The sequence below is a fragment of the Myotis brandtii genome, unplaced genomic scaffold (genome assembly GCF_000412655.1).
Source record: "Myotis brandtii unplaced genomic scaffold, ASM41265v1 scaffold123, whole genome shotgun sequence".
Lineage (NCBI taxonomy): Eukaryota > Metazoa > Chordata > Mammalia > Chiroptera > Vespertilionidae > Myotis > Myotis brandtii.
In genome coordinates this window covers 1,261,572-1,274,016 of record NW_005354291.1, presented here as the reverse complement: position 1 = coordinate 1,274,016, position 12,445 = coordinate 1,261,572, and the positions used below count along the sequence as shown (strand labels likewise).

The following is a 12,445-nucleotide window of genomic DNA, read 5'->3' as shown; positions in this document are numbered from 1 at the left end:
GTATATAGTTGCTTAGAGTTGCAGCTGAGAGGCTGGCAAGTGAGGCTGTGAACGTTGGAGTCTGCAGCAAGCAAGCCTCCCTGCTCGCTTCAGTGCCTGGCTGCCGGCCGCCATCTTGGCTGACAGTTAATTTGCATATACTCACTGACTAGCCAATGAAAAGGGTAGCGGTCGTACGCTAATTACCATGTTTCTCTTTTATTAGTGTAGATACTATAGGGTAGACCAGAATTATTCAGAATTAACCCCTGTAGGAAGCTTACCTTTATTAATCTTAGATCCTAAGACTGTTTGTTCTAGAACTACTAGTATATGCTGTGCAGAAACAGGTCTAGATTTCAATGGCCACCAACCTAAAGCTCATCCTTTTAAAAACGTATAAGACCTTGGCCAGTGTGGCTCAGTTGCTTGGAGCATTATCCCATACACCAAAAGGTGGTGGGTTCGATTTCTGTTCAGGGCACATACCCAGGTTGCAGATTCAATCCCTGATCGGGGTGTGTGCAGGAGGCAACCAATCAATGTTTCTCATATTGATGTTTCTCTCTCTCTCTCTCTCTCTCTCTCTCTCTCTCCCCCGCCCCCCTTCCAATCTCTAAAATTTAAAAAAAAATCTTGTCATATTTGAGGGGATGATTGGGAAGGCCAGCATGCCTTAAGCTAGAACTTTATTTAAAAAAATAAAGAGTATAAAAACTTTATCAAAGCCTTTAAAATGAGATGTTTGCCTGTTCTTAGAAATTACTGACCCACACCTAATATGTACAGGTTACCCAAGCAAATCAGAGAAGCTGTGGAGCATGGAAAAGATGAAAACCTACTTCAGCCTCATTAGGAACCTTCAGCCCACGCTGTCTGACGTGGGCAATCAGGTTCTCCTCCGGTACTACCAGATGCAGCGGCAGAGTGACTCCCGGAACGCCGCCCGGACAACCATCCGCCTGTTGGAGAGCTTGATACGATTAGCAGAAGGTTTATTTCATTCAGCAAATGAATTTTTTATTGGGTTCCCATTATGTACAAGGAATGGGGGGTGACACCATGAGCTCAAAGATGAATAATCCCTACTCTAAGGTGCTCACAGGTGCTTATTAAAGTAAAGGCTCTGAGCTATGAAGCCTCCACTCTTCTGGGACATTTATGGGTGTTGAGTGAAATGTAGTGTCATTAAGAAAGAGGAATATTTGTGATAGCTCAGGCTTTGTGATAGCTCCTATACCTTAAGATGTCATTCAGTTAGGTCTTATTTACTAAGGTTTTATTTCTCAGTGGCAGTCTGTTAGCATTTTGGGTGAGATACTGCCTTGTTTGGAATTGTTTCCTATGTAGCAACCCACCACTAACATAATGACACCAAATTAATAATGCCAGGCCCTAGCCCAGTGATGGCGAACCTATGACACGCGTGTCAGAGGTGACACATGAACTCATTTTTTTGGTTGATTTTTCTTTGTTAAATGGCATTTAAATATATAAAATAAATATCAAAAATATAAATCTTTGTTTTACTATGGTTGCAAATATCAAAAAATTTCTATATGTGACACGGCACCAGAGTTAAGTTAGGGTTTTTCAAAATGCTGACACGCCGAGCTCAAAAGGTTCGCCATCACTGCCCTAGCCCTAGCCCATCCCTAATGGCAGCTAACATGCATCTCAAGATGTTTTCTTTAACATTGGCTTTTACATTTAGCCCTTGTTTTAATAAATAAAAAATTTAACATGAACTGACTATACCATGTGATAACATTATGTATGCTTAATAAAAAGTTCTATAAAACGGATGCACTTAACTTTTTTAAAGATTTGTAGCTAATATTAGAACAAGAAATACATAAATTTTATGCTCATGAGTTTGGTAGTTTTGAAAAGCTCACAGATAAAATTGCCAGAGATGAGAAATGAGTTTAATTTTGTGTGTTTCTATAATAGACTAGAAAGTGAGGATTAAAAGCTGTTGAATATTAAACATATGCTTACGTAGCCCCTTTCTTTGCTGGAGCCCAGAGTGCTTTTCATGGAAATACACAGAGTTGCCATGGGCTGTGCAGAAGGATGTGGCCCTTTATTACAGGAACAGCCTTAAAGCGAGTTGAACTTAGGCTTTTGTGCTTGTTCTGGGAAAAATTAATTTGTTATTAGCTCATTCATAACATACAAGTTTTTGAGGGGGATCAGGTAGAGTACTGCATTTATCACCTCAAATATTTATTTTAAGCATTTCTGTCTTCATGATTTAAAATGCCCCTTGTTTTCTCAGCTCATGCTCGCCTGATGTTTCGTGACACTGTGACTCTAGAAGACGCTATTACAGTGGTGTCAGTCATGGAGTCCTCCATGCAGGTGAGGGCATTGGGTGCTAATATCTGAACTGTAGTCACAGGCATCAAATAAAAGACAGTTTGTATCATATCAGGAGCTATTATTTAAATGATTATATTCCAGACCTAATAATTTCTGGAAATATATCGAAAGGAAACCATTTAAAAGAAGGAAAAATACTGTCATGAAAACATTCTCTGCCTCAGTATAATGGCTTTTCCCATTGGTGTAAAGTGGTGGGTCTCAGTACATCTTCTCCTTGACATACCTGAGGGATGGTCATGGTCTTACTAGTGAGAGCGTGGCTTCGCAGAGCAATGCTTGCCAGCAAAGAACCGGGGGAGAAGATTATTGAAATTTGAAAAATGCCCAGGTGATTCTGATTCAAGGTGGGAGTGTGGAGGGCTGGGCTCAGCCATCTGGGACCAGTGGTGCCCAGTGTGGACTTCTCTGCAGGCTGGCCTGGTGACTCCCTGGTGTTCTCCACTCCTCACCCTCAGGGAGGCGCACTGCTGGGAGGCGTGAACGCACTCCACACTTCCTTTCCTGAAAACCCTTTGGAGCAGTACCAGAGGCAGTGTGAACTTATTCTGGAAAAGCTGGAGCTGCACAGCCTCCTGAGTGAAGAGCTAAGAAGACTTGAAAGGTGAGAAAAGAAAGCCAAGATAGGCATGTAATGGGAAATCTTTATTTGGCATTTAGTGAAACAAAGGAAGTATGCATTAAGTGGAAAACCTGTCTGTGCTATCTGTAGGGGATTGTTTCAGCTATCTATTGCTTATAATCAGCTATCCCAAAACTCAGTGGCTTAAAAAAAGACATCACCCCCATTATAGCGCTCATTTTCCTAGGACAGTGGTCGGCAAACACATTAGTCAACAGAGCCAAATATCAACAGTACTTCTTCAAAATAGACTCGCCCAGGCCAAAAACCGACTTCTGCGCATGGGCCACGAAGTTTCAATCACACTGTACGTGCGCGCCCGCACGTGGTATTTTGTGTAAGAGCCACACTCAAGGGGCCAAAGAGCCGCATGTGGCTCGCGAGCCGCAGTTTGCCGACCAGGGTCCTAGGAGACGGAAATTCAGGAGTCTCACAGGGATGGCTCATCTCTAATCAACGTAGTAGCAGCTGGAATTACTCACACACCTGCATTTAACTGGCAGCTCAGCCATTTTCGGATCATCCAGGATACTTCCATGACGTGTGTGATGTCTTCACTGGGTGGCATAAATGTCTGGGGGCTGGCTGGGCTCTCTCTGCTGTAGGGTAGTCAGAATTCTGCCATGGTAGCTTAGGACTCCAGTATAGCAAGAGCCTGAGCTGCCAGGCCTCTTACGGGCTGGGCCAGGACTAGAGCAGAATCATTTCTGCCACGTGCTGTAGGTTAGAGCAAGTCACAAGGTCACCCCACAAGCAAAGTGAAAGGAAATAGACACCACTGGGTGATGGGAGGTGTGGCACAGGCATACGGGAACGGAGGAATTGATGGCTGCCATCTTTAGAGACCACCTTCCAAAGCTACATCTTCTTGACTTGCTGCTTTGGTGAGCCTCATGGAGAACACAGACTGGTTGTTTGCTATATCGATGCTGTAAACTATATATAAATTTACTCTGTGTAGTAAAATGTATAGCACTGGGTCTCAATTACGTGAGAAGCACTAAGGTAAGCTACCTACAGTTCACACCCAGTATGCACAGTTGCTGCGGAACCAAGACACCTTGGTGAGTGGCCTCTATCATGTTTGCTTTCACTACTTCTTCCTCTTCTCTTTCGTTGGCTCCCTGTACAAACTAGAGCAACAAGGCGCTGGGACTGCTATTAAGAAAGAGGAAGTTAGATTCCAGGAGCCATCTATCCCAGCCCAGACCCTAACACAAAATATCTACTTGGCCTTACCATCTTTCCTCACCAGGAGAGGACATGTGCAAGGGAGCTTATATAAAGAATCTTAGAGTTTATTAATATTTTAATTTTATTCTTATTGTTTCTAAAGCTCTCTTCCAAACATAATAAATGTTTGATATTAGTCCTTAGGTAACCCTGGTGAAAGAAATTGACAGGTTAGAAGACTGAGGCGCAGAATGGTTTTAGGCCAGCCTGAGCTAGTATGCTGGGCAAGTTAGAAATAGAGATAATTATACTGACCTCCACCTGGTTCCTCAGTGGCAGTTTTCCTTCCCTGCATGCCCAAATCCATGACCTTTAAAAATTTACATATCTAATAGACTTAAAAAATCCTCAGTGAGAATGATGTATTTTATTTTAAAGAGGGAGATCATCCTACTGGTTTGGAACATCCAAACAACTCGGGAATGACAACAGCAGTGTTTCAAAGCTCACCTTTTTAAGGACTTGTTACAGTGCGGATGTATGGGAAGGAAAGCGCATCACCTGAAGAATTGTTGCCTGGAACTGAATGTTGCATGTCCCCATATAGATGAGCTTCTAAAAAGCTAGACTGTGAGTCTGTGCCTGTGAAGCAGGAGTGAAGAATGGCCAGTGTATCCATTTGAGTATCTGCATGATCAGTTGAGTGGCTGGATAATTGACCTGAATCTGGTTATTGGTGTTGCTCTCAAAGCTGGGGTCTGGGAATGGGGCGCGTGAGGAAGTGGAACAGCTGCAGAAGAAGAATATGGGGCCCTGGTGGGATTGCTAACTGTATTAAGTAAAACATTGAGAATTCTTTTCCTGGCTTTCTCTCCTATTTGTTTCTTCCCTTCATCCAACAGAATTCTCTTTCTAATTTATAAAGCTCAGCACAGCCTTCCTGGGGACGTGTGGGGCTGGCTTTGTCCTACTAATGCACCAGGTGCCAGCCTGCGGTAAACTAGCACTTTGTATAAAATCAATCCCCTGTCTTTGGTCTCCTGGTTTTTTAATGGCCCAGAGCATAGTGTTAAGATCAAAGCGATTCCTTTGGTTCTTTCATGGTTTGATGTCGCAGATCCTTTTCAGGCCTGCCCTGGGCTTGCCTTGGCTTTTGGAGACACTGCTTGTTTAGACTGACCATAAATGGATCATTTTGACGACCAAAAACATGTTGGATTCGGGAAGGGAAGGAACGCGAGGCTCAGAATCAGTTATGTGATAGAAAAATAGCAATTGGACTATCCAAGTTCAGAACGATTTTCCTGCAAGGAAAAAAGGGGGAAGAGGAAAAAAAGAGTAGGTGATGATCTGAAAGATAGGATTTGGCCTTAAAATGTTCTTTTCTTCTGGTATCTCTTTGTAATGTAGAGGCCTGTTGGGTATTGATCCTCAAAGCAACAAAACCAGGTGCCCCACAGATGAAAGTGCATTACCTCTAGAACATAATCTAAAGCTAATCTTAACAGTGGGAAAGCCCCAAGTAGCATACGGTATATCCCCTTAGGTAAGGGTTCTCTATTCCTTAAGGAGATCACATATCAATCATAAAACTATTTGTATTTTTATCACACTTTTCTTCTGGAAAATGCTTTTAGTGACATCCTGCCTCAAATGGTGGCCATTCTACCCACCTCTAATCAGAGTGCAAAGATGCCATCTTTCTAGGAAGTTATAGTAAAACTGTACTTTTTATGTAGGGGAGAATTTAATTCCCAAAGTCAGAATTGGACTAAAATAGTGGGCTAAATTATTATTCTACCCCTGAAAACTTCCTGTCATTTAGGACATTGTTATGGAGCTTTAGTAATTACTAGTATCCCTGACCTCAACTTGCTGCTGAAAGTATACTAGATAGTAGTAACTTTGAAAGCTACTTGGTTTTTTGTGGGATTTTTTCCCAAAAAAATATTTTTATTGATTTCATAGAGGAAGGAAGAAGGGGAGAGAGATAGAAACATTAATGATTAGAGAGAGAGAGAGAATCATTGATCGGCTGCCTCCTTGACCCCCTAGTAAGCCTCAAGCCTGCAACCTGGGCATGTGCCCTAACTGGGAATCGAACCATGACCTCCTAGTTCATAGGTCAACACTCAACCACTGAGCCACACCAACCGGATAGAGCTACTTTCTTGATCAGCAATAAGCTACTGTGCAAATAGCTAGCAGTCTGTATTGTAGTTACACATATAACACGAGAGATAAGACTGAGCATTTTTACATTGACCTTCAAACTATCTTAAATGAATTAAGTAGACTTTCAGAGAGAAGGAAAATGTAGGCAAACTCAGTACTTCATTTTTTTAATTTTACTTCAATTTAAGGCTAAATTAGAATGGTTATCAGGTCACTTAATCTCTATTCTAATGAAAACAGATAATTCCCTCTTGCTGTTTTTAGAGACTGTATTTGGTATTAACCTGGAATTAAGTTGGACTTATCCCTTTAGATGGCATCTCAGACACTAAAGAAATGAAAAGGGTAAAGCAACTTTCCTTCCCTTCAATATATGTTTTCCTTATTTCTGCTACAGGTTACAGAATCAGAGTGTGTACCAATCCCAGCCAAGGACAGAGGCAGAGACTACTCCAGGGTCCTCGGGACGTGACCCAGGAGGAGAATCCAAATTCAGAACGTCAACACAGCAGGAAGTGAACTGTGGTATCCCTTCCTCTTCCAGTCCCAGGGGAAGCCCACCACTCGACCCTCCACCCCACCTGGGGCCTAATAGGTCAGCACGTAGAAAAGATTCAGCTCAGCACGACAGCAGAGATGCTGGTTTGGATTGGTTTGACTCCCTGACAACTCATCAGATTGAACCGAAAAACACCGTTTCTGTGTCTCCTGGTCCCAAAACAACTGAGCAGAAAATGGTTTTGAAAAAATCCAACAACACATCTCAGGGTAAAGAAGAGAGGGAGCCAGACCAAAGGAGCAAGTTGGAAACTGGACTGCTTCCAGCACCAGGAGAGACAGGAGCTCCATTGAGGCCAGAGAGTGTTAAGGGGAAAAAGGGAAAAAAGGCAGCAGCAGTTTCTGAAACAGCAGGAACTGCTGATGAACCAGACTCGGTGCTGACTCATCATGTCCCCAGGAAACTGCACAGGCTGCGCAAGGAGAGGGCCCAGGAGTTGTACAGCAATCCTGCCAGGCCGCCTTCACAGCCCATAAGCCCTCCTCATCCTCCATCCATCCCTGTACGTGGCCCAGAAAGAAAGAGACAGAAGTCCCTCCCTCGGGTGAAAGAGCCTGAACCTGAAAGTGTTGACAGTTCGGGTGCCCCTGTGGCCAAACTAGCAAAATTTACTTTCAAACAGAAGTCAAAACTGATCCACTCCCCTGAGGACCAAAGCCTTGTGTCTCCTGGCAGAACTGACCTAGCAGTTCGGAGTCCGAAAATTTCCCAGCATGGAACAAGAGGAGAAGCAGCTCTGTCGGTGAAGAGTCCAGAAAAGTTGACCTCAGGAAAGGGGGGCTCAGATCTGCTGCAGAGGAGGGCAACGGGGGTGTCACAGCAGTCATCAGGGAAAGACAGGTCAAGAGCGGAGAGGGCATGTGGCCCTGGAAAGAGAGATATTCAGCCTGAATTTGAGCTTGGGAACGAGACTGGGCATTTGCATCTCACTGGTGAAAGAGACAAAAAAGAAGGGCTTTCGTGCAGTAATAAAAGCAGCAAGGTTCATGCTTGCACATTAGCCAAGTTGGCCAACTTCTCCTTTACTTCCTCCCCTGAATCCAAATCAGCATCCCTGCCTCCTTCTGAAAGTAAGAACTCGGGTGAGAGAGGCCCAAGCCCGCCTCCCACGACCACAGCTACAATGCTTGGCAGGAAAAGGAAAACTTTTCAGTTGGAGGGGCCCCCTGAGAAACTCAGTCTTTCCAAAAAGTCTCTCTTTACTTTACCAGAACTAGAAGACGAAGCATTAGATTTTGATTGGGATGAAGAAATGAGAAAAAAGCCATAATCATGGAAAGCTTGCTGGTCAAATTTCATCTTTCCCAACTCGACACAGTACCTTTGGGATACCTACATGGTATTTATATATGTCCAGACTATTGGCCATATTGAGTGCCATTCTAAATGCCAGCTCCCCAATCACATTTTGTAATTTCAGGTTTATCTTCATGATTCATCAAGTTGTTTAATCATTATAGATTTATGTGATACCAGCCCTTGGATTGAATTGACGTTGTGCGTAATTTTGCAGAATGGAATACTTGCATTCCCAAAGATGTTTGTTTGTTTTGTTTTTAAGGGGTGGGTCTTCCCAGTATTCCTTCTTTCATTCACTCAGGAACAAATGTCAGGATAGTAGCACTCATAGAGCTAACAAGATAGGTGAACTCTTCTATTTTTTCCTTTTTTTAAAAAAAACCCCATGATGTGCCAAGTGTGAATATTTATTATGATTTGACAAAATCGTATGATTTTTCTAATATTGTTTTTGTGTTATGTGTAAGAGTAAAGGTGACTAATGCTTTTCTTTCTTTGAGAGGCACCTCACAATTCCATGGTATTCCTAAAGATTTGGCAACTGGTCAAATAGCTTTCTGAAGTAGTGGCCTTTGAGTTTTTCTTTACTTCTTCAGCCAATATTTTGTGCTTCAGATTATTTTTATCTTTTGGGGACTTCCCTTCAACACAACTTCAGTCTTGTCATTGGAAGGAAAGAGAGTATTCAGCTGTCCCAATCATATATCATGGCATCTACCCAAATAGTTAATATGGAATGTGACTCCTACTATTGTGACTTATTTGTCTTTAAATCCAAACAAATGACTGTATTTGGTAGTAATAGACAACCCAAGCTGTGTCTTAAGTCCTTGAAAATCACTCTTTCTTTGAATTCTAGCAGAGGCTCTTAGGAATTCACAATTGCAGGATTTATCTTCTGAAGTATGAATTTGTAAAAAAAAAAAAAAAAAAAAGATTCTTTCATTGTCTGAGGGATTTTTAGACATGCAGAATACTCAAAACTGTATGTACTTTGTTTAATGATCATTGCATTAAATTTACACAGAAAAAATTAGGTACCCGAGTTTTTCTTCAGCATTAATTCCAAAAGTGACTCATTAAATTTTCTAAAAAATTTTAAGCTATGAGTACAAACTTAGTATGAATGAGTCTTGAAATCTTTAAACACCTCAAACAGCTGATAAAAGACATACATAAGCAGTGATTTATAATTTTTATTGCACATTCTCTTAAACCTATTCTAAAACATCAAGACTATGGTTTTGAACATTTCTTTATTATTTCTGTGTTAATAACCTCATCCTTAGTATGAGTCTTAGTGTAATATATTCCTAACCTTTCAATATTAATACTTTCCTGGGTTTTAGTATTTTTACTAGAACTTAAGGGAAAAGGAAAGAATTTGGGTTATTGACTAGTTGATTCTTGGACTGGACTGGTTCTGATTGTGTAGACTAGGCTAATTCAGTTAAACCTGAACCACAGTGTGGGGCTGACTGTTTTGTTTTGCTTTATTTATGGTAAACTTTTTAAATGCCTTCATTAAAAATTTTTGTCTTTGAAACTTGGTGTCTTCTGCAGTAATGATGTATTAAGCTTTACATAGATGATAACACCTAACCTCTTGGCTTATCATTTAGGGTACTTTGATCTGTTCTTTTTTGTCATTTAAAATGGTTGTATTCCTGCCTGGCCAGTGTTGCTCAGTGATTGAGCATTGACCTATGAACCAGGAGGTCATGGTTCGATTCCCAGTCAGGGCACATGCCTGGGTTGCGGACGCAATCCCCAGTGGGGGGTGTACAGGAGACCGCCAATCAGTGTTTCTCTCTCATCAATGATGGTTCTATGTCTCTCCCCCTCTCCCTTATTCTCTGAATCAATAGCAATATTTTTTTTTTTAAAAAGGAAACAAAGAAAATGTTGTATTCTTTATCAGGAATCTTAATTCTAGAGCTTTTATTTCTTAGCAATAAGGGATTTGGTTTATGCAGTTAACTTGTCTCTTTAGGACATTAAATAATTCATATTTTACAATACAGTGTTAAATTGTCTCTCTTTCTTAGTGATTGTATTTGACCACCATGTCACTTTCTACCTGGTTATTACTTGTACTCAGCACATATCCTATTATTTGTGCTAATGAAGCCACCCTATTTTTTATTTTAGTAATTTCTGACAGGATCATTTGGCCAAGTTACAGTTCCATGTATTTATTCTTCAATGCTTACCCAGATAAAAATAACTACATGTGTAAATATTATAAATAGACATAATTATTAGAAGTAATAAAATATTCAGTGTGAACACTCACCTATTTGCTAAAAAATTAAACTTGTATCACAGTCTGCTTTTGTGTTATGACTACCTTGCTGTGTTTGTATTTGATGCTCAGTCTCACAACTGGGTCAATAGGAAGTCCTTTATGCTGACACCAGTGTTCTTTCATGCCTGACATTGCAAAGAGCACCCATGCTATCTGAAAATAGCAGCATGTTCTAGACCCAGTTTGATATTCTTCCCTGCCTCGAATCATAGAATCAAGGCACTGTATTTCCTTTAGAGTCTAATGGTGTTAGAGGCCAACTGTGTGATTTCACAACTAAGACTTTCTCTTACATGGTATTCAGCAGTGTACCAAGATAGCACATAGGTGTCTCAGGGAAATATGTACAGTCTCAGAAGTCAGATAAAGGAGAGTGTGAAAATAACCTTTGATTCTGAATCAACATATCAGAATATTTTTATTTCAGGCCAGTGGACTCCTTGAAAACATTTGAATAATGTAAAATTATTTAAGCACATTAAAAGCTGTACCTAATTTTGGTTCTCTCAAACCAGATAGTTAATTCTGTTACAACTATGTAAAAGAATTGAGTTTTCCTGAACTGTAAAAGATATACTCTTCAGTGTATATGTGATATTCTCTAATTTATAACAGTGATTTCATTGTAATTTTTAGTGTTTCTTTAAAATACAAACAAAACAAGCATATTATTTTGGTATCTTTAATTCTGGCTGAATTCAACCAAACTTTAAACTTTTTCTGAAGGTATACCAAAACTTTAGTAATAGAGATCTATTCTTGGTTGACAAATTTTAATTCCAACAAACCTACATATTTTTTATGTGTATATTGGTTTCTTTGCTTTTCCCAAGTGCTAAACCTGCTTAGCTGGTGGAATTACTGGAAAACCAATCCTAGGAAAAATCTTTAGAGCTCACTTTTAGCCAATGCACAACATTTGGGAGTTCAGACCAACCTACCCTGAAGTCTGGGTCACGGAGACTACCCGGAAACCAGGTTAATCTTTCAGATGCAGCCTATCAGACAACCTAATTCCAAATTTAGCAAGCTCATTTTGTGGAATGCTAGGCAGTGCATATTCCTCAGTGTTCAGAATAATAACCTTTGTGTCTGTTTTCCATATTTTTAACATTCAACAAAGATTAAAAAAATAGAGGCTCCTGGCTCATATTAATATTCACTCCAATCAGGGTTTTGCTTTTTGTGTCCCATCTTGCAGGTGGCATAGTACCCAGGTATATGAGGAGCCATTACCCACACTATCTCCTTCACTGCACTCAGAGTTCATGCAGGAAACGCATCCCCTGTCACATAGGAAGCTGCCTCCTATGATGCCCTCCTCTGTTGTTCCACTGTCTTCTCCTCTGTCTTCCCCTCCTCAAGGCTTAAAAATATGTCTAAAGGTAATATTTGTAGAAGAGAACTTAAAAATAATGTTAAATTAGGCTTAAACTGATGGTATATGTATGTGAACACTCCAGTGCAAGCCAGGAAGGGAAATGGGATATTCACACCGGGCCTGACCTCACCAAGAAGTAGGGTGTCGATTATGTTTGAGCACAGATGGTTTTTAGGCCACTCTTTATGTTTGGCTGGAAGCATAAACCTTGGCCGAGTCGGACCACCAGAAAAGCATTTGAAGCAGAGCATTTTTTTTGTGGGACAAACTTGGTTTCATTTAGGATTTCCATAACAATCCAAGCCACTGTTCATGTATGTTGCTTAATATTTCCAACCTAACTTTTTCAGTGCAACAAGACCGGGTAGCATAGCACAATTAGGAATCAGGCAGATTGGGTTCTAGAACCGAATGCTCACTGCCTGCAGGGTGACCTCGCTGTCTTCAGTGAGTGACCTCGTCCACAGCAGAGAGGATTAGGCATTTCTCAGTCAGGTATTCTTTTCTTTTTAGACTTAAAGATATTCTTCCTCATTCTTCTCATTAAAGTTGACATCTGAAAAA

The 12,445-nt window shown here is 40.8% G+C and overlaps 1 protein-coding gene across 1 annotated transcript in view; it reads left to right on the top strand.

Moving 5' to 3' along the window:
* Window positions 1–9,282, top strand: part of MCM9 (minichromosome maintenance 9 homologous recombination repair factor) — a 60,818-nt gene extending 51,536 nt beyond the window's left edge. The window contains 4 exon segments of the mRNA XM_014533916.1: window positions 769–972; window positions 2,261–2,343; window positions 2,823–2,968; window positions 6,732–9,282. Of these exon segments, the coding sequence (XP_014389402.1) occupies window positions 769–972; window positions 2,261–2,343; window positions 2,823–2,968; window positions 6,732–8,163 (1,865 nt within the window). The 3' untranslated portion in view covers window positions 8,164–9,282.
* The last annotated feature ends 3,163 nt before the right edge of the window (window positions 9,283–12,445 follow it).